At 39.1% G+C, this 23,360-nt stretch overlaps 1 protein-coding gene across 3 annotated transcripts; it reads left to right on the plus strand.

Moving 5' to 3' along the window:
* On the plus strand, window positions 1-22,084 carry LOC139135004 (uncharacterized). 3 transcript variants are annotated; one of them, XM_070702156.1, is made up of 7 exons: window positions 15-210; window positions 4,271-4,390; window positions 15,992-16,153; window positions 17,479-18,359; window positions 19,604-19,760; window positions 20,111-20,249; window positions 21,767-22,084. In XM_070702156.1, the coding sequence occupies exons 2-7, from the start codon at window positions 4,328-4,330 to the stop codon at window positions 21,904-21,906; spliced, it is 1,542 nt and encodes a 513-aa protein (XP_070558257.1). In that variant the 5' UTR covers window positions 15-210; window positions 4,271-4,327; the 3' UTR covers window positions 21,907-22,084. The 3 variants fall into 3 exon arrangements, with proteins under 3 accessions (XP_070558260.1, XP_070558257.1, XP_070558258.1); XM_070702159.1 differs by lacking the exon at window positions 4,271-4,390 and having other exon boundaries at window positions 1-210; XM_070702157.1 differs by lacking the exons at window positions 15-210; window positions 4,271-4,390 and adding an exon at window positions 5,539-5,783.
* Window positions 22,085-23,360: the final 1,276 nt, after the last annotated feature.

The following is a 23,360-nucleotide window of genomic DNA, read 5'->3' on the forward strand; positions in this document are numbered from 1 at the left end:
TGTCACCAGTAATCTCTCTATTGTGCGCTCACAGTCCTGCAACTTCCCTGCAACTAGATCATCCACCCATCTGCACGGTCTGCCCATGGAGATGACAATAGAGCTACTCCAAGAGACCCACACACAAGATGCGAAGTTTGGGCTATTCTCCATCAGCATACGCTTTTGAAAATCCTTCAGCAAAGATGCCAGCAAAGCAGCAACTTCGACGTAAGTATTTTTAAGTTGCCTGTGGTCGATTCAGCTCAACGTCTATGCACGACCCCATAGACGTGTGTACATATGCCTGTAGTTCTTCTCAGGCATATGTACACACGTCTATGGGGCGCATAGACGCAGAGCGGAATGGACCACAGGTGACTGTGGTATTTTGTGGCTCGTGCTTCACCAAAGTGTATTATAAATGTCCCAAAAAGCTATGCAGTCTATGATAAAGCATGTCATTCATGTTTGCGATGTCGCTCCAATCATGTTCTACACATCGTCCTACTGTTGTGTCTGTTCCTGATCGTGCCTAGACCAACCCCCTTGTCGCTTAGCTGTTTTTTCGTTTTTGATGTTTAAATACAGATTTTCAACTTATTCAGTCTTTCCCTGTCTCGTATTTTGTGTTAACTGTGTTTTTATCTTTTCCGACATTCCGGATATGGTTTTGGCTAGGTCACGTGATGGAGAGACTTTGGCCTGGTGACAGTGGTGTGGGTTTGCGTGCTGGGTCCAAACGATCACACGCCTATTACGCGATCACACCGCTCGCTTAAAATGAAATCAACACAATTTTTACCATTAAGCCCACAGACTAGGGGCAAGTCTAGGTCATGCCACCACAAAACCACCTCTCTTCTCAAGCAATCAAGTGTCGGTCACAATTTCAGATTATATATCAAGACGTAGTTGTGATAGCCCGTTTGTCTCGATCTTATCAGCTAAGCTCACTGCATATATTATCCCTTGCAATACGTGTGTTCCGCTCATTGGCCTCAGGCGGAAATGCCTTCTTGTGCAAATACAGCCCTATCTGCTGCCGCGTGGAGGCATGGAGAGATTTAAAGTTACACGCAGTTGCGTTCGCATATCCGGACCAACTTGTTAATTTTTAGTATATTTATGCGTTTGCTATGATTTTGCCACAAAACACGAACACTGTAATTAAACCACGTTTTCGTTGTTTTAGTGGGGATATGCGCCCTAGGTACACCAGTACACTGCCGCCGTTGGACCACAGTCCCTCCACACACGGGAGGGACTGTGGTTACGCCATAGACAGTCGAGAAACTTTCTCGACTGTCTATGGTTACACGTACGCGAAATACGTGAGACTAAACTTACAGCGAACTCTCGAAGAATTAAGTTCTTGAAATATACTACATATTTTCAATTTATTCAGTACGACTATCTCGGCTAAGTCTGATTTTACAGCGCACTGCTTTACCACCACTATTCTATCAATAGCGCTATTAGGGAACCTTCAGTTATTATAAGGGGGGTTGTGGGAGGTCAAATTTTATATTGCCAAGTTTATAATAAATGCAATTATAATAAACTGCATAATTTAAATGCATAATTGTATTAACTGTGAAAGGTGCATCAATAGCTACTAACAAAGGACACACATAGCACCTACTTTAAAAAATACCGTCAAGGACAGTGTGCTCATATTTGGTTTGAATCGGTCCATCAAGAAATATTTAAACCAGAAAAACAAGAACGACAAAAGTAAATAAGGTCTGAAACTTTAGGTACTGGAGGTCAACTTTAGGAACAGGCTTAGCAGAGGAATGTTTCAACACAGTCCTTCATGGTTTCAGCAGGTCTGCCAATATGTATCAGTTCATGAACAATGACAGGAAATGACTCAAGGTCAGTGGAGTAGCCTGTTTCAGTCACTGCCACCACTCCTTCACATAATAGGTACACTGCATACAAATTTGGTTTGGTTTATTACCATGAAAAGTAGTAGTAGTACACTTCACAAGTCATAACAGGCAAATACAAAATTTACATTTCAGTGGTAATGTGGAGCCAGAAAATATAGCTGTTCGCTAGTCGAGCCTGGCCCATTTACAAAATTTAAATTAGTTAAGTTAACACGTATGCTGTTATACAAAGAGTGCTACAAGCATTATTTTATATTTATATGATACAAGTTCGATATCAGAGAGAGGTGTTCCTGAAAATTTATACACAATGATGTGACGATTATTGTGATTTAACTAGTTCACTGTAGGTATTCCTGGAACAGATACTCTCTCAGTGCTTTTGTAAAGCTATGCCTGGAAGTATGAGCTTTAATTACATTAGGCAACGAGTTCCATAATTGAGCACCCGTGTACGAAATTGCCGATTGACCTTTACATGTGTACATTTTCGGCAATGTTAAATTCATCCCTACTTTTTGACGGGTATCATAACAATGATCCACAACTTGGAAATAGTCTATCATGGGATGTGGTAAATTTTGATGATATAAATCAAACACAAAATTACCAACAAGCAACTTGTAAAGCTTATAAACATCTATGATGTGTAATTTAAAAAATAAAGGTAATGACGGCGTTCCTAATCCAGAACAAGTCATTGACAATGACATAGTCCCCACTTGTAATAGGAGTATTAGTCTTGATGGGGCAGGGAAATGTGGTCATTAAGAAGTATCACTGGAGTGTATATGTTGAGATCTATGGGCACATAGGTCTATGTCGTTGTTCCCAATTTGAAACACATGAGGCATGTCTAAGTTATGGTTCTAAATCGGGAAAAAAGATCAGACCTCTAACTGTATTGGCCAGCCAAGAAATACATATGCGCATAATAATGAGGTACAAGATGTGACATCTTAAGGTCTAATATCCTATCAGAATTGGAGGGTATAGATATAAAGGACATAGCACTTGTGGTTACGTATTTATCGACATAAACGTATATTTCAGGTCAAAGGTCATCGAGGTCACATGACATTTGGTCAAAAAATTTCTATCCTATAGTTATCCCTATATACCAAAAATCAGACATCCAGCTCTATGGGCTTGCTCAGAATTAGATATACGCATAATTAATGAGGTACAGTATGAAGCATCATAAGGTCCCCCATCATACCATATATGAAGGGTGTACCACTTGTGGTTACTGAGTTATGGACAAATATGTATATTTGAGGTCAAAGGTCACCGAGGTCACGTGACATTTTGTCAAAAAAATTGTATTGCTAAGTAATCCCTATATACCAAAAATCAGACCTCTAGCTCTATCGACTCGCTCAAAATTAGATATGCGCATAATTAATGAGGTACAATATGTGGCGTCATAAGCTGTCTCATCATACCATACATGAAGGGTATAGCACTTGTGGTTACTGAGTTATGGACAAATATATATATTTGAGGTCAAAGGTCACCAAGGTCACATGACATTTTGTCAAAATATCTGAGATATCTGCATGAACGGATGGACCCACGGATGGACTCACGGACGGACATGACCCAATCTATAAGCCCCTGGACTTCATCCGTGGGGACTAAAAACTGTGTCACTGCATCCTTTTTGCGATATGAATACGATGAGAAACTAACTTTAAATTTTTCTTGGCCTCATACATGGGAGTCTATGGACTGCCTTATACATGGGAGTCTATGGACTGCCTTATACATGGGAGTCTATGGAGGTGAAAACTAAAAAGTCCTCTAACACGGCCAAATTTGATCGCATTGTAAAACAAATCGACGTGCATCTGTATGGGGTAAAGTTTGAAAGAAATTGACCTGGGCATGTCTGAGATATCTGCGTGAACGAACGGACGCACGCACGGACGGACGGACGGACGCACGGACATGACCAAACCTATAAGTCCCCCCGGACGGTGTCCGTGGGGACTAAAAAGTTATTGTTCGCATACACATTTTTCTGCGTGATAAGAATGGAATTTAAATAGGATGAATACGTATTTCCCCATACTTCTAAACCATATGTAATGTATGGTTGTATAAATGATTTATAAAGTAATACTAATACATTTTGTGGTACAAAATTTCTTATTCTAAAAAGAATTCCTGCCTTCATTCTAATTAGTGCGTTGACTTTAGTAATGTGTTGTTTCCAAGTTAGGTTCTCATCTATATTTACACCAACAAATGACGCTTGATCAGACTGAATTAAAGGCACAGTTTTAACACAAATATTACCATGCAAATACACCGATTTACGTTTCTGGTGAAAAAATACATAGGTGGTTTTCTTAATTTTTATAGTGAGCGTGTTTGCATCACACCAACAGGTTACATCTCTTAACTGGTTTTCTACTCATGAAAGGTCAATTTCGTATCACTCTAGTATGTGTGGAAAAGATTCGAATCATCTGCAAACAGTCGGAAATCAAAGTAGTCAGATAAATCAGGTAGGTCATTTATGTAAATCAAAAACAGGGTCTGTCAAAGTATTGATCCCTGAGGCACTCCACACGTAACTGGCAATTTCATAGAACTAATACCATCTGCTGACACATATTGGAATCTCTGATTTAAATAATCAGTAAACCAACGAATGGGGTTTCCTCTGACACCATAATTATGGAGCTTTGATAAAAGAATAGAGTGGTCAATGGTGTCAAACGCTTTGGCGAAGTCTAGAAAAATTCCTATTGTAGTATTTCCCTTGTCAATTTGTTGCGTCAAATTATTCAGTAAATTAATTAATGACAGTTTTGCACTGTGTTTCTCTCGAAATCCATACTGGTGTTTGTAGAGGAGATTATACTTATTTAAAAACGTAACTAACCGACATTTACAATCCTCTCCAAGATTTTGCTGAGAAGTGGTAGCACAGAGATAGGTCGATAATTTCAAGGAATGTCTTTTGACCCTTTCTTAAAAATTGGAACTACTCGGGCTACTTTTAGGGCATTTGGGAATCGACAACTTGTAAAAGATAGATTGAAAATATAACAAAGAGGTCCAGAAATGTGTTGTGCAGCATTGACTAACAGTTTTGCAGACACATACATACATACTATACATACATACATACATACAGACAGACAGACAGACAGACAGACATACATACCGACAGACAAACAGACGTCACCAACTAATCATATAAGCTCGTTTTGGTATTTATATACATACCAAATATGAGCTAAAACCATTTTTAATAACAGAATAACATATGTCTCTCTCTTGTGAGTACCAGCTTCACGTTTTACAAGGACAACATGTTCTATATATAATATCCTGTAACAAAGCGTTTAAATGTATGTGTATAAAATGTTTTACAAAAACAAGATGCTGTATATTGCACCGTAGCAAAGTGGAGAGAGAGAGAGAGAGAGAGAGAGAGAGAGAGAGAGAGAGAGAGAGAGAGAGTGTGTGTGTGTGTGTGTGTACGGGCATGTGTGAATAATGAAAGATTAAAAGTGATATTTAAAAGTTATAATGTTAGTTACTGCCATGCATTTCAATATGTATGATCAAAAGCTCAACAAGCACACAACACTAGAATCACCCTTAAGCCCCCAAATACACTTTTCTTTGTACTGGGATGGATTGCATTCCCATCGGCCTCCACCATTGGTGACGTGAAACTCGATGCTCACTCTCATCACTGCGCTAGAGCCACCATGGCCACGTTGGTGCTGCCCACCGAGAGTTCATAATCACATGGTTTTATGCGAAGCTTAAACGACGCGGGGAAACTTTTCAGTTACCGGTGCCGCGGTGGAATCGAGCGCAACTTCATATTGCCTTAAAGTGCCAACGTAATATATCCTTGTGCAGGGGGAAGAGCCACCTTCAGTGAGTATGGTAACAAAGTCATTTCACTTCCACGTACAATTAAGTACAGCATCGTCGCATACTGACGTTTGAATCTTCATGCATTGTACTCTAGTATGTACAGACCCGACAGTGCCTGGAAGGTTAATATTTCGCTATGTGTTTTTCATATCACGAATGTTCGACGTCCCATATATCAAGCAAGAAACAAAGAATGGCCACAGCGTTCTACCACAAAGCGTACGGCTTAAATGCTTATCATGCCCGTCAGATAGATGACAGTTTTGAATCTGTCACTCAGGACTGACATATAAATGTAGAAACTAACCCAGGTTCGGAACTCAAAACTAAGTTGTTCTTAATTCATAACGAGGGCGAGATACAAGACAATGGGAACATGGGCGGCTTCCAGCACCTAGTAATTCTTACGAAATGGAGCGAGTGTGTGCGTGCATGTCTCTGATGTTACTGATTTTGGCTGATAGATAATCGACTAAGACCAATGATTATATATATTAGAGCATGAAGAGCGATAAAACTTCCCCAACTTCTGTACGCCTATAGTATATCTTTATTTGTGCAATTTCCGTAGCGGGTATATAGCCTCAAAATGACAGAGATAGACTTACATCTTTGATATAGAGGTCAGTGTACGATGATAAATTACTAAAATAAGGCAAAACCTTAAAAAGAAAATTAAAAAAAAAAATTGGAAAATATATCTCACCGGTCATTTGTACATGCAGTGTCCCCCACTTAACTTTAATTCTTATTTGCGTATGCAAATGGGGCACCTCCGCTAAGACTTTAAACAGTACTGTACTCGGCACTTGCAATACGGCTCTAACTTGGCCATACCATAGGCAGTGCAAGAATTTAGGCCAGTGAATATTCGTTTCATAATTAGTCGTTGGTTAATTAATTTGCACACCCAAACAAAGCTCGTTCTATGGGTCATGTATGGACAGTAATAGGCAATATAATCTGTCTTGTAGCTTACCAGCAAGAACAACTTTCTTGACGTTATTCTCATAAGAGCGGAAAAGGGTAAATTGCTCACCGAAACCTATAAGAATTGACACAAACAAAAACAGAAACAGACTATGGATGCACGGTATTATCCGAGACGAGCCCCTGCGGCTCAGAATCAACCCGATACCATGGGAATGTAATGTGCATTTGGTCGCCATTCAAACTTCTATAAATACCTCGATCTAACCATCTTATCAGCTTGGTGCTTCACAAATAACTTTGGATTAGAGGGACTTGAAAAAAGTTGCTATGTTGGTACTTTCTAACCCTTGAGATACGTCAACAAAATCAACCGTTAACCTAAATAATATGGATTAGGCATGACGAGACTCTTGAATGACACCAGGCTCTGTTCGATATAAATACCTTCTTAATCAATACAAAGTGACAATTTAGACATCGACAGCAACTATATCAATTGGAAGTTATTCATGACATCATAAGTTACTCATGGCATCAGACATCATAAAGTTATTCATGATATTCAGACACTCCTGAAGGCATATCTCTTATGCGTTTAAAAGTCCTGGCAGCCATGCTTGAAAGTAGAACTACTCTCTCGAATGGTATGGTTCGGCCTGCGTTCGAGATACTTCATGTGAAATAGAGATATTAAGATAGCTTTGCCCCTATCAGATGGGTATGGCTCTCAGCGTTCGCCGCCCCGCCGCTCGTATTACACAGAGTGCAGGTGTAGCAAGAAAGGTACAGTTACAGCGCTATCGTTTCTGGAGTGCGGTAACCCTGCCTACAAGTCTGTGCTATCCCAGCGTACGTATTCGGCCTCCGATTGTACACCGAATGGTCTGTTACTGTAACAACAGTTCACGTATATTCAGAAACTGTCGGGAATTCGAGTAGCATTAGCGCAAATTTTGTACACTGTCAATCATTAAGATTCGGAAATCAAATTTTATTGGAGGCGGTGGTGCATTGACAGTAGAGGTCAGAAGAAAATATATTTGTGCAATTCTACAGTATTGGAGAATTACTTTTTTTCTCAAGAAAAACTCCACGATATCCCTACTGATATCGGCGTTAGAATACACACAAGTGGTCGGAGTAATTCTATCTATTCCCATTTTGTCCACCAATATTATCTCCGTCACTGTGAAGTGAAGTGTCCCAAATAGCTATCATAATAGCCTCACTTTATATACGACATGTAAGGCTCCGTGCACTCAAGGAATGAAAGTGATATGGCATACGATGCGGTCCCGGTTCCTTTCTAGCTTTCGAAACGAAACAGCGGCGCGAGGGCAATGTCCCTCTGCAAAGTTTGTGTGTATCGGTAGGGTGCATTGTACACGTAGCACTTAGATCTCGACGGCATAAATAGCCAAAGCAATACGATACACCGGTATAGTAATTGGAAATATGATATCGCTCACTCCATGACTTCGATCAGGGTCGAAACGACTATGTTGAATTATGTTGCACAAAATATATTCTGCTGCTTTATCCAATAGCATTGGAATTTATGTCGCTGGAAGTTCAGACAGGCGTGTTCTCATTCATATTTCGTTACATGTAATTATGGCGAAATTTGCGAAAAACGTTTTCCAAGAAACTGCTGACTTGTTCGCTAAACTTTTCAGGTTTTATGTGCGGTTGTGCCATAGGCTGAGGAGAATTCAGTAAATGTTCACGATAATTTTCTCACTCAGAGTGACATTCTTGAATATGTAACTGAATGAGTGTAAAAAATCTTTTGTGATATGCTCATGTTAAATAATGCTATTGTGTTTATCAGAAACTCTTCTTATGGCGAATATGGTTTTTACGCCAAGTTTATAAGACATTGACACTTGTAGCAATAGATCCCATAAATGCTGGACAAATTTTAAATTTTCCATCAAAGTTTAATTTTGTTGTCCCTTAAAAGTAGAATGCACCTCGGCGACAGATATTTGGACTCTCAAACTTAACTAACAATTCTTTTCTGATCTACCACTTGTTTTTTGCTCACGTGTGTGCTCACGTGTTCACACACGTGAGCATATGTCGCAGCGATATTTAGCTTTCCTAATCAGGGATATATACTTGGATTTATTTGATCAAAGTTGGCATAACATGCTATGTACATTGATGATTATACCAGGTTATACAAATATTGGAAGTCATTTCGCACATAAGTTTTCATGTCAGCTAATTTATAGTTTGCGTATCTAATGAGCTTTCAAAGTTTGGAATATATAGTTTGAAAGACTTGACAAGAGGCAATTACACTTGCTATATAAAGAGGTGATACAGTGACAGCAGTCAAAGAAATTAATTATTTCTATTTCAGCTAATTGCGTATTTGAATACTTAATGACCTATAGAGTTAATCTGTGGTGAATATTGTTCCTTATATTGATCATAATACTTTCAATGAAGTTGCAAACATGTGGCAAAGGTTCAAATTTACGCATAACTGCAATATATAATGAAACACGTGAGCATTTACAGTTCATATCTGGTTTGTTTTTTGGTTCTTTTTTTTTGGGGGGGGGGCATTTTAAAGGTCTTGATGTGAGAAAACTTTTCACCATCTTAGTTTTTCGAAAATCGTACATTTCATTTTTCTCCATACAGTTAACACAGGGATGGCGACCATTTTGAATTTCAAATATCTTGTGTAATTTGTTTCTCTTGTACCAAAATTTGCACCATGACCCCCGATTTTTATTCTTGATTTTGAAAGAGAATTGTTGTAATAGTCCTTGTGGAAAGTTTGAGCAAAAGTTTAAGTCTTTCACTTTCGAGGTGCATACTGCAGTAAAATTGTATTCATATTCATCGAGAGTTCACGTCGGCTCGGATATTTCCCAGTGTTTTCGATCGATCCCTCAACGATTATAACAGGCCTATTCGGTCAAATGTCGAAACAATGATGCTTAGATAACAGGAAAAATCGAGATGAGCAAAAATGAAATATGATTAAAAAGCCAGATATGAACTGAAAATGCTCACGTGTTTCATTATATATTGGAGTTATGTGTAAATTTTAACCTTTGCCACATGTTTGCAACTTCATTGAAAATATTATGATCAACGTATTGAACAATAATCACCGCCGATTAGGTCATGAAGTATACAAATATGTAATTAGCTGAAATAAAAATATCAAAGTTCTTTTACTGCTGTCATTGTATCACCACTTTATACAGCAAGTGTAATTACTGTTGGCCAAGTCCTTCAAGCCATATATGCCGAGCTGTGAAAGCTCATTAGACATGCAAATTATAAATTAGCTGACATGAAAATGTGAAATGACTTTTGATATTGTTTTAACCTGGTATAATCATCAATGTACATAGCATGTTTTGCCAACTTTGATTAAGTAAATCCTGTATATATCCCTAGTAAGAAAAGGTCATTAAATATGTACATTAGGAATTGGCTTAGGTAAAAATGCTTAATGATTTTCAACAATGTTGTATCATGGTATCTGCAATATATGTAGCAAGTTTTGTCAACTTTGGTCAAGTTGATTCAGATATATATCTCTAATTAGGAAAGTTCATTTAATATGCAAATTAGGAATTGGCTGAAGAGAAAATGCTTAATGACTTTCAATAATATTGTATTATAGTGTCTTTAATGTACATAGCAAGTTTCATCAATTTTGATCAAGTCAATTCAGATAAATATCCCTAATTATGAAAATTCATTTAATATGCAAATTAGGAATGGGCTGAAATAAAAATGTTTTTTGATTTTCAATAATATTATATCACAGTATCTTTGATGTATATAGCAAGTTTCGACAACTACAATCAAGTTAATTCAGATATATATCCCTAATTTGGAAAGTTTATTAAATATGCAAATTGGGAATTGGCTGAAGTAAAAATGTTTAATGACTTTCAAAAATGTTGTATCATAGTAGCTTCAATACATGTAGCAAGTTTCATCAACTTTGGTCCAGTCAATTTAAATATATATCTCTAATTAGCAAAGTTCATTAAATATGTAAATTAGGAATTGGCTGCAGTTAAAACGCTTAATGACTTTCAATAATGTTAAATCATAGTATCTTTAATATACATACCAAGTTTGGTCGATTTTGATCGAGTCAAATCAGACATATATCCCTAATTAGGAAAGTTCATTAAATATGCAAATTAGCAACTCTCTTTCATGTCACCCCTTAATGGTTCCCACTACTGATATATCTTGGTGTGATCAACATTTGTAGCAAATCTCATCAAATTGTGTGTAGTCGTTTTTAATGAATATCCGTTTTTTTCTAAAATCATCAATTATGCAAATGAGCAAAAAGTATGCAAGCCAGACCCACCAAAACTAATCAGTTCTTGCCATTTGCTAACTGAATCTATGTACCAGATTTGATTCTGATCTGATAAGCCGTTTTTGAGATATCGGACCAACAGACAGACAGACAGACAGACAGACAGACAGACAGACAGACACACGGACACACAGACAGACAGACAGACAGACAGACAGACAGACATCGCTACGACATATGCTCACGTGTGTAAACACGTGAGCAAAAAAGAGAGATATAAAACAAGGCAAACTAAACTTTTGTAATGATATTTATGGAACTGTTCGATTTGACCCGGATATTTTGCATTTTTTCGCTGCACAGGCCAAACCAGATTTCTCACTTTTTTGCTCACGTGTGAACACGTGAGCATATGTCGCAGCGATGTCTGTCTGTCTGTCTGTCTGTCTGTCTGTGTGTCTGTCTGTCTGTCTGTCTGTCTGTCTGTCTGTCTGTTGGTCCATTTTCTCAAAAACGGCTGAACGTATTTCAGTCAAATTTGGTAGACATCTTCAGAATTCAAATGGCTAGAACTGAAAAGGTTTTGGTGGGCGTGGCTTGGATATTAATGAAGTTATGAAAGTTTTAATTTTTTCTGTTACGCCGCGTATGACAAGTGAAAACAATCGACTGTTTGAGGGCGCTGTGAAATGTGCTTGTCCAGGTTGGCTACAGCTGGATAGCACTGGTTTCAACCACGGTCCCTCCGTGTTTCAACCTCGTATTGAACATTAAAAATATGATATTTTATTACTCATTCAACTCACTATTCAAGATAAAATATCGTTTAGCAAATTAGCTTTATCCTTGGTAATTGATTGTTTCCCTCGCTGTTCGATCGCCAGAAATGAGTACATACGTTCTCTACCTAGCCTCATGGCATGGAAGTGCTGATGAATAATAACTTTGGGTCAAAGGTATTGAAGTGTCCAATCAGGTTCGTGCACAGAGTCCAAGGCCATGACCTACTTCATGTACTTCTGCACTGTTTTGAATTTGCTTCGCCAAGAAACGTGTTCGTCACTGTCCATAGAAGTATGTTTGCTCTCCTTTGAGGTTGTTTGTGAAACAAATTCCGGGATAGGCCTTGGAATGCATACGATCGGCATCGCGGCAGTGCATGTAGCTAGCCCTACGAGTATGACGAGAGTGTCCGGCTTTGGCTACGCCGCCTCCCACCTCCGGTAGGCGGCGTAGCCAAAGCCGGACACTGTCGCCATACTCGTAGGGCTATTATATATGCATGTAGCGTACCATGCTTGTGTAACTGCCGAGCTCAACGTGCATTCACGGTTGATACTCGTGTACAATCATGATGTGTTCAATTCTGATGAAGATTCATAAGTCTTACTTTTGCAGTCTTTTTTCCGTACGATAATCCCGACAATACGTGTTACTGTTAGACGAGGTGGCCATTTTATGATAAGTTTCAATACTGCACAGCTACATAGCGTCACTATCGTGTGATCGAGGTACAGCGTTGTTGAACGGGATACAGAAACTCTGCAGAGGGAGAAACGATCGTTGACATGAACAGTCAATGTACTTCAGCACGTAGTCCGCAGATAGCGGATCGAGAAAATAAACGTGTCCCAGTAAATAACGGAATATTTATGTACATTAACTCGATATTAATCAAATTTCCAGCTCATCGCAAAAAAATGTATTGCAAAGATTAATTTGTCACTGACAAATACTGCACTGTATGGAAAAAAACAACTTCAAGTGGTATTACCCGAGACAAACACTTGTGTTGTCAATTTGATTTCATTTCATAAACTTCATACTTCATCGAGTATCGTGTATTTCAGCCTTTGTGAAGCCATTTTTGATATTTTCAATTTTTGTCTTGGCTTTGTTGTGGAACATGTTGAATCGTCTCCGTGGACATGTAGGCAAAAGTGTGACGGGCCGGGGTCGAAGTGACTTGGGTACCTGGGGCCGACCAAAACCAGTGTGAATACTGGGGTCAAAGCGGACAGCGGCCGGGATGACCTGTTCCCCAAGCGAGCTACCTCAGAAGTCTGTTTCATCGCAAAAAACGTCAACTTTTAAAACCCGTCATTTATTTACTGATGTTATTCTCAGCATCACAAACATATACGCCTCTGCTATGTATCACAGCAAATAGTTATATTTGAGCGCCCCGTAAATGGGATCCTCGTTTTTTTGCGAACCCGGAAGTGTGTCTTGCTCAATGCATTTCCTACCCACAGCGAGGGAAAACTGCCCGCGTTCCCATGCTCCCATGCACCCTTTTTCAATGCCAGTGCAACGCCATCTGTGCAAAATTTGTGGTGGTATGCTCCCGTGTGATGGAAAACCTCTCTTATTCTAACAATGACGTAGTTGACTTTGGACTTCGATTTCGTAAATGTGATGTCCATGCAGTGAGTTTGGGTTGGCGCGCTTATAATGCAATCTTCGCCCGCCTGCGGTCCGATATCCCGCATTTATTAGCGATATTTATCTGTTTTGACTTGACCAAAATTGGCAAAACTTGCTATGTACATTAAAGATACTATGATACAAGATTATTGAAAGTCATTTGACATTTTTTTTCAGCCAATTCCCAATATGCATATTTAATGAACCTTCCAAATTAGGGATATATACTGGCATTTACTTGATAAAATTTGGCGAAACATGCTGTGTACATTGATCATTATACCAGGTTATAACAGTATTGAAAGTCATTTTGCATTTTCATGTCAGCTAATTCATAATTTGCATAAATAGCTAACAAGCTTTCACGGTTTGGCATATAGAGCTTGAAGGACTTGACCAAAGGTAATTACACATGCTATATTGTGATACAATGACAGTACTCAAAGAAATTAGTTATTTTTATTTCAGCTAATTACATATTTGAATACTTAATGACCTTTAGAATTGATCTGTGGTGAATTCATTGTGTTGATCATAACACTTTAAATGTAGCAAAGCATGTAGCAAAGGTTCAAACTTGCACATAAATGCAATATATAATGAAACACGTGAGCATTTTCAGTTCATATCTTTTTTTCGTCTGCTGTACCGACCAAGTACGCATACCTGTGGAGTATCCCCATTGACATTGCTAAATACTCGGCTCTGAATTTGCGTTCAACGACGCTCACTCAAATTAAATCCTCTTCCTCCTCTCCTAGTTTCCAAACGGATAAAATTACTTTCAAACGCAGGGAACGCCTTTCTTGAGACAAATAACCCTACATTCGATTTTGGTACAATTCTCTTTAGACAATTCAAGCACCTTTCGTCACTGAGGCTTGCATGATGGGTATGCGCACACATGTACGCAGTTTTGCACCCATCCAGCTTTTCAGTAAGGGGATTTTGACAATATGAAGTCTTCTATCCCTGTTTTAGAAAATGTCAAGTTTGAGATCAGTATTTTGTCCGAAAATGATGATTTAAGAAATGAAACTGTCCAAGATAATTGCTGTACCGATTCTGATCTGAGTACCCCCTTCTTGACAAAACACTTGACTCATGCATGTGGTATATGTCTCGCATTGTGCTTCAGGGTCTCGTAAGCTTACATTCGCTTTCGGTAGTTTTTCGAATCGACTGATTGGCTGTCCTCGATTCTTCGGGTAGTTTCTTGCCATTACAAGAAAGTTCAATCTCTAAGCAAACAAGAGAAAATATTTTTTCTTATCATTGTGCACATCGATATAGACCAGCCGCCTCAGCTTTTTGCCGTGTGAAAAAAATAAAAATGGGACTGTGCTACGCTCGGCAGAAAGTGTCACGTTCAATGCCCTGCAGTAGGATGATATGCCTACAGTTCTAAACAGCTTATTGTCATCAACTGGCTGCATGTCAGAAGAACGTGTGCCCCACTGTATGTAAGCAATGCTGGCTTCTTGCTTTCAATTTTATAGTTGGACCGCGTGAGCTCATAAAAACCCAAACAGACAGACAGACAGACAGACAGACAGACAAACAAAAAGGCGCAAGTAATACCGCATTGTGCATTATATCGTAGAAGGCCAAAGAGGAGATCTGAAAAAAACTATCATATTTTGGCCCAAGGTCAAGTCATTAGTTGTCGCAAACCAGCGCATGCGCACAAGCACTGAAGATGAGATGTAAAGTATGGTGTATATCACGTCATGTTTGGAAACTTTAGTGTTTTCATGTACATCCACTGGAAGGCATACAAATGGCTATATAAGTCAATATTACAGCGTTTTTCTTTCTTTTTCAATGTTACAAATAAACTAGCTGAGCCTGAAGAGCACAACACTTGTGTAGCTGTCTTTTGTGTAGCTTGTATTGACATGTATAGTGCGCCCTCAATAGGGAGTGTGATCATATGTAAATGCGACCTTTGGTTCCGTGACCTCTAGCCATGCCTACTTCCCTCTCCATATGGCCGGCCATGCGTACAGACGTCGCTGTGTTTACTGACGTATTTGTGTTTACTGTACTAATTTCCCCAGTAAGCATAGCGAGGACAGGAAGTAGGAATGGCTAGAGGTCACGGAACTAAAGGTCGCATTTACATATGATCACACTCCCTATTGAGGGCGCACTATACATGTCAATACAAGCTACACAAAAGACAGCTACACAAGTGGTGTGCTCTTCAGGCTCAGCTAGTTTATTTGTAACATTGAAAAAGAAAGAAAAACGCTGTAATATTGACTTATATAGCCACTTTTGAGCCCCTGTGGTACATCCACTGGAAGCGATACAACTACGGTTGTTAAATAATTGTGTTTCTGAAGAATAATGTGACGATATTTTTGTGTATTTCTACCACAAACAGTATATGGTCTTTGTGGAATCCTGTTACCGTATGCCGCATTTAACCCTTTGAGCGCCAAAGTCATTTTTTGTTGCCCTTATACACCTTTTGACAATCATGTCATAAACTTTACTTTCGCCGTTTTACCACCATCCTATTCTCCAGGAGTCTACCACAATGTTTTGCCGTCGTCGCCGTGGTCGACTTGAAGCGTTCTTGGGTGTAATAGTGTCGGCGTCAATAGCGGTTTTGTACATGTTCCTGCACCTACACACAACCCACTACATAAAGATTAAGCCAATGGAACAACACCAGTTTCTCACTCAGGTAGGGGCACGATGGATTTTATCTCAATCATTAAAGATGAACAATTATCGAGGGAGAGCAAACATGTTGTTCATGCTGTTATGGACGAGATGACCAAACTTGAACTTTTAATCGAAAAATTATTGAGTCAGGGAGACGATGCTTTGTGTTGATGTAGGCCACGGCGCCTCCGTTTTGGAGGGACTGTGTGTAGTCATGAAGTTTTTTTTGGGTAATGTATATTATTGCAACTTTCAGCAATAGGGCTTCTTACACTTTTGATGAATTTGCAATTCAAAGATCCAATTCTCCCAAATTAGTTCTGATAGTGTACAGATTCTGTCCATGAATTTATTTATCACTTTCAAGTATATGCCCTCATTCAAAAGTTTTAATTCAGTTGTATTTGAACAGATATTGACACACCAAGCGCAAACTATGAAGTGTGCGTTGTTTACATCATCACACGTAACAAACCTACAACAGAAAATAACACAGTTTTGTCACAGTTTCGAGGTCAAAGGGGTCATGTGCTGTGTGTGTGAGAGAGAGAGAGAGAGAGAGAGAGAGAGAGAGAGAGAGAGAGAGAGAGAGAGAGAGAGAGAGAGAGAGAGAGAGATTGTTTCGTGTATATTTGGATGAGCTAATATTTCAAAGACTCCTATACAGCCTAAATGAAAATCTAAATTTTATGATCTCAGTATCCGACATTCAAAACATCTCGTATTTAATGCCGTAGATTAACTTTTATCCATACTTTGACAGGGAGACTATTTACATGTGTTGTTTAATTTAAATCTTTGCAACTAGTATAAAATAATCGAGCGGAGTCATGAAATTTCCATTTTTGATGGACTGGACTTCTCTATAGGGAAAATGGACTGGACTTTTCCATGGTGTTCCAACTAAAATGCCGATCTTACAATTGACTCTTCGCCGTATCACTGCATTGTGTTTACAATTACATAAAACTGGTTTTATATATCATTATATTGGTTAAGTGTATTATATATTGGGTTAATTGATGGCTCTCTCTCTCTCTCTCTCTCTCTCTCTCTCTCTCTCTCTCTCTCTCTGCCGTGAGTGTAGTTAATTCCTATAATTCACATAGACAACTCCAATGAACATACTCTAAGAAACTACGTTGAGGGTCAATCTCGATGACCTTGAAGTTTATAAAACGGTATTATCAATTAATTGACAAGTACCCTTCCTCAAATTTGTTCAGCCCCACGAATGCCCTTTCGCTCCATGTAGCAAGACACAGAGCTGCTGATGATTGGGGGAAAATATCTGACGTGTATATTTTTCTCATAAGATGTCCGATACAAATTTTCTATCAACAGTTACCCGGATATGAAGAAGGCAAATACACAAATGATGACAACCGTGACGCTGAGGATGATTGGTCGAAAAAAACTCGTGACGTCATCGTCGAGCACGGTGAAGTTGCAAGGTCGGGACTAACTCGCCATGTCGACGACCAAACCGACGTAGCAACACAGCCGAACCGTGACGCCATCGACCGTAGCGAGGCTGAGTCAAAGTCAGGTGGTGATGGCGATTCTGATTCAATATCGACTCTCAGTCGCCACGATAATAAAAAATATTTGTTCCCGTTGATTGAGTACAATTGGAACGGTCCTGGTTGGTGGATGGGCCAACTGAGAGAAGCTGTTAAGGTGGCGTTACACTTCAACAGAACCGTCGTTTTTGTTCCCATGAAAACACACTATCTTGACAGTGACCCCAACAGAATGGTACCTTTCGAGAGAACGTTCGACAAAGACGCGTTGAGTAAAGTCTTGCCCGTTGCAACGATAGAAGAGTATCTCAAAGTCTGTGGCGATCATATGAGCCGTGAAAGTTTAATCATCGACCCATTCTTTTCCAGCAAAGACTACAACACCGCGGACAATTACGATGCATACCGCACAGTGTACGGAAGGCTGTTTCATCTTATATTGCCTGACTCCAGTAGCATGCCAAGTACTCAGGCAGAGTACAGAGAACGTCTGAGTTCCCTTGAAACTGAGAAGTGTGTCGCCCTCTATCATCCTCACAGAATTGTGATTTCACTGCCGAACGATCAAGTCCTCACAAACAATGCGGCCAGAGGTCTTGCAAAAGCAAGTTACGTTCGAGAGATTGTTGACCATATTGAAGAAAGTATATGTGGAGGGGATCCGTTCGTTGCGATGCACTGGCGGAACAAGACAGGAGAAAAGTTTGTACTTTAATTACAAGGTCATTTGCAGCCTCTGCGATTTGCGTCACCTTTCAGCACTAAATTACTAGCATATGCCTTCTTTTTCGCCTGTTTTCCCTCTACCACATCTCTATGTAAATGCCCGGATATATTTGAATCTTACATTCCGTCTGATTTGATTAAATCATTGCAGTTTTGTAAGTTTGCATATTTGCATAACAAATGAAAACGATTTAATTATTACGACATCCATACGAAAGTCTACGTATTCTGCTGAATCGCCAATACAAGGATACTTTCATACACTTTTCGACCTCTAAGTTTTACGAGCTGAAAAGCTTTGGTATCTCGGCGTAAAATCTTTTAAATTAGGTAGTATATTTATACGCGGCCGAATATCAAAGTGTGTTTTGAGATAATTTTAGGCGATTTTAATCACACAATTAAGGATCATCGACTACTTTATATGAAAGATTTTTACAACTGTATTCCTTTAAAAGTTGCGAAGTGCCAGTCAACGTTTGTTGGCATGAGTAATCTCTTGCAGGCTCAAGGCAACCAAAGTATGGCATTCTCGCATGTCCAATATAGCATTTGTGCGTGCGGCTAAATTCTATCTCAAGTATTCAAAAATTCCTTTGAAGTTTCAATTATCATGTAATTTCCAGCTTCAGACTCCTTCCAGCCGACCTCGTGGTAGAATAATACATTTGATCTATTCACATGTTTGCTGAACGTCACTTCAGACAAATTTATATGTCTGTAGACATAGATGACCGTCCTTTACATTCACCTAGAGCTGTTCTTTTGGTTTGCCCGATGACCTGTCATTGTATTGACCCTAGTTCACAGAGACCGAGAGAGTAGACTGATTATCATAAGTCGTACACATGTATAAATCTATAGTGTATGATAGTATGTATGTAGGATTAATTCATTGATTGCTTGCCTATGCTGTAAAGTGTCATTGTCATGCTAGCGCTTGACAAGATTTCAATCAGCACTGGTATGAAGAGGAGGCGAAACTTCTGCTCTGTTATGGATACTTTTTGCAAACGTCACAAACAAAAAGACGGAAAAAGCACTATACTGCATGAAATACAGTATATCGGCTTTTCAGAGAACACACAATATCTTTTTGAAGTAGCGCTTTCCATCTTCTTTGAGAAATGATTTTAAAAGTGCCATGCGATGGAGTAAATTTGCCGAGACTTATTGATCGTTAAAGTTCATTCGATTGTCATCCTTCAACCTTCTGACAGATATCTGACGCTACCCGACCCGGAGGTGAAAGCTCGTGCGCTCGAAGAATTGAAACGAATGAGCAGATTGTCACCAGAAATAAGTGATGTCATTGTCGATTATATGCACAGCTTGAACCTGTCCTGTTTGTATCTGTCACACCCTCCATTCCCGCAGGTAAATATGCTCTTTTAATATTTATTCACAAAAACTTGACACTTTACGTGTATTTAAAGCTACCAAAAAAGGTACCCTAAGCTGTAGCAAAGCTTTTACTACTGTAAAAGCTTACACATTTGTGTACGACCTTTGCTTAAATATTGGCATTGACAAACGACTAATTCGAATATTTTATCAAATTCCATCCCTCGTTAAAAGGGATTGATACTTCACAATCGACAGTAATATCGCAATATCCTTAGGCCTACTTGCAGCAAATACAATATTATTTTATCAAATTTCATCCCTCTTTAAAGGGAATTAATACTTGACAATCGACAGTAATATCGCAATATTCTTACTTGCAGCAAATAGCTTTCGATCTCAGGTCTAGAATTCCAAGTCAGAGAATCATCGGCAAGGTTGATATCATTAGGTTTGACGTGATGGCGCCCTACGTCAATGATACTTACACCTTCTCGCTCATCGAACAAGAGATATGCTTTCGTAAGTACTCCGCTTCGATCCAGTTGAACGCATGCTTATGTGTTTACGAGTCAAGCTGTTTTCAGACGTGAGATTTAATGAATGTGGAAATACCTCGGTCGTATAATTGCATAATAATGTATAACATATTTTACCGTACAGAAACGGAGAAAACTACCTAGTTATTGAACATAAATATTTACAGGGTTTAAAAACGTTACCTTGAATACGTTATTTCACTTCTTTTCAATAGTATAGTATGTGGCGCACGGCAGACTGCGACTAAAGGAACAATACTATAACTTCTGATAATATTTTCATTATTAATAATCTAGAAAGCAGGAAAAAATTTCCTGTTCAGACTCTTCTCCTCTAGGTATACTCAAACTATTGCGTACAATAAGCTCAAGCAATGTTTTTGTACACAAGACAAATTCTAGTCCGGCCCAAAACTCAGCCGGCAATAATGAAATTGGACACGGAACACGTACTGTGCCAACAAGTTGAATACGCGGATTGATATTTTTTGTGAGTTGACCAAGAAATTGTGTTTTACAAAATGAACAAAAATAATGAAATTGAAAGTACACCAAAAGTTACCTCTAATAGCGCTGTAAGCTCTACTGCCTGCAATTCAAGCATACTAATACAAGTGGGGGGGGGGGGGGGGTTGTCAAAGCACAGTGTTTACGTTCAAGTTCGCGAGACGTTCTGACCTAAGTAAAGTGGTCGGTAACACATACGCAATTATTTGCATTGATACTTCATTGAAGGGCAAATTATTTGGCTCCGCAAAATTTTACCGGGAGTGAAGCGAAGAAGAAATATATAGTCTTTATGACACAACGAAATATTGATGATGCTAGTTTTTAAGAAGTTTGTCAGCAGGACAGAACATTCGCAGAGCAATACAAATATCAAAGGTTGCTATATGTAAATTTTGCAACAAGACCTGCACACACAGGGCCTTACTCTCAATGCAGTCTGGTGCATACGTATGTGCTCTGCTTCAGTGACCAGGCGTACCAATCACACCTACTGCATAAAATTGTTCAAAATTTCAAATTATGATACCTTTACCGGTTGGAACTTAGTTCTGAAACTTTGCTGTGTGTTGTTTACAAGGAAAAGGAAAAACTGTATCTCCTAATTTTTCAATTTACAAAAGGTGCAAGTACAGAATTTGATCATATCGGATTGGTAAATGCAAAGGCTATCTGCCCATGTAAGTTCATCCGCCTTGAATCGTCCTACATTTCATTACTTCTCTCTAAACTCAAATATATTCAAGTATTTTGACTTCATTTGTACCCGAGAGTGAAAGACGATAAACCATCTTTTGATAAAAACGACCAAAAATCTCCTCATGTACTTTAATTTAATTCCGAGTACCTCAACATCTAATTGCCTGCATGATTCTCAGAATGTACGCATATCACCAACGGGGAACTGGCTGCCCGTTCACTGTTTGAAAATCTACCGACACAATGTACTGATGCCAGTTTGATTTCAAATGAGTCACTCTGTTTCACATACAGGCGCCAAGGTGTACCTACCGTGGTTTACCTTCGGATCATGGAGCTCAAACATACACATAGAGAGGACAGCTTATGGACGTCCGAATATTTTTCTTGGCAAACTGCCAGGGATGCCGCAAGAGGCTCGATCTTTTGACTGAATTCATCGAAATTTGACTTTTGCAACTGCTTAGGCTTTCCTTCTTTGGCCAAGGGAAAAGTTTTTAAAGTGACTTCCATACTCTTACCAGTGACCCCGGTTCACAGGCGAATTTTTTTTATTTGTTTTATATTAAGCGTATATGAATAAAGCTTTTACCTCTGAGGATGATTGACTTCTTTCATCGTACAATTTTTGTGAATTCGAATTCGATGTAACACAAGATGAATGGAACTCATCTTGGAAGATGCGTCGAAAGGGAAACATTTTTCGGGAAAATATCTTCTTCGTGCTATGAAGTTATGTTCATGCCACATGCTCTTGTAATAATTAAATGCATGATGGCTAGTGTCGTCCCTGCCACATTTTGTCACAAAATCGAAAAGCGATCACGCATTGAGAACAGTGATGTGAAAGAAGAATACGCCTTGCTCCATTCATCCTTCCTGCAAGGGGGGGGGGGGAATCACCGTGGGGCTAGATTTGCTTTAATTAGCGTCTAGGTTTTCAATTGTGATCCAGATGCGGACTCGTTGTGTTTAATGCCAATTACTATTACTTCCTACTGGGTTATTTTCGTAATATTAATGTGCTGCTAATTCGAGAAGGTGCAAGACAACGATGCGTGTGACTTACGGCTTGTTCTTTGCATTCTTTTCGTAATTTTAAGATTTAATCATCCTTGATAATTCACGAAAAAATTCGCTCAATCTAGTAAATGAGAGAGAGAGAGAGAGAGAGAGAGAGAGAGAGAGAGAGAGAGAGAGAGAGAGAGAGAGAGAGAGAGAGAGAGAGAGAGAGAGAGAGAGAGAGAGAGAGAGAGAGAGAGTGTGTGTATGTGTTAATATATGTACACAGTATGTATTGACAGTCTGTCTGTCGGTGCAGCAGAATTTATACAGTAGTTTCACAGTCACCTGTGGTCTATTCCGCTCTGCCATAGACGTGTGTACATATGCCTGAGAAGAAGATGTACACACATCTACGGGACGCATAGACGCAGAGCGGAATAGACCACAGGTGACTGCGGTAGTTTCGAAGATTTGCTGATGACCCACATTCCTCCCTGGTACCAGTGGTTTTAATATGTATTACGTAAGCTGAGTCAATTATGCCCACTATTTTTGCAATTAAGAGGCAAAACGGATAAAGAAACGGTTATATTCCGAGACAGACATATTCTGCAAGGCCAAATGTTGTTGCTTTAATGTATTTTTCCTCATTGTACAACTGCTATGCCCATCGCTTGACATCACCGTTCACAGTGTTTCAATTTGTTCAATTAAGAAATTCAATCAAAGTTGTGAATAGAATAGAAGTATATAAAGTGGCACTCACACCTGGTAACATTTTTAAAGCACATTTTTTTAATGCCAACGGTCGATGTTTGACGAGGCGACTGCGCGCGGATCGCGAGATATCGATAAAAACATGTCTTCAAAAAAGCAAAAGTTT

Source organism: Ptychodera flava, chromosome 6, assembly GCF_041260155.1.
Source record: "Ptychodera flava strain L36383 chromosome 6, AS_Pfla_20210202, whole genome shotgun sequence".
NCBI lineage: Eukaryota > Metazoa > Hemichordata > Enteropneusta > Ptychoderidae > Ptychodera > Ptychodera flava.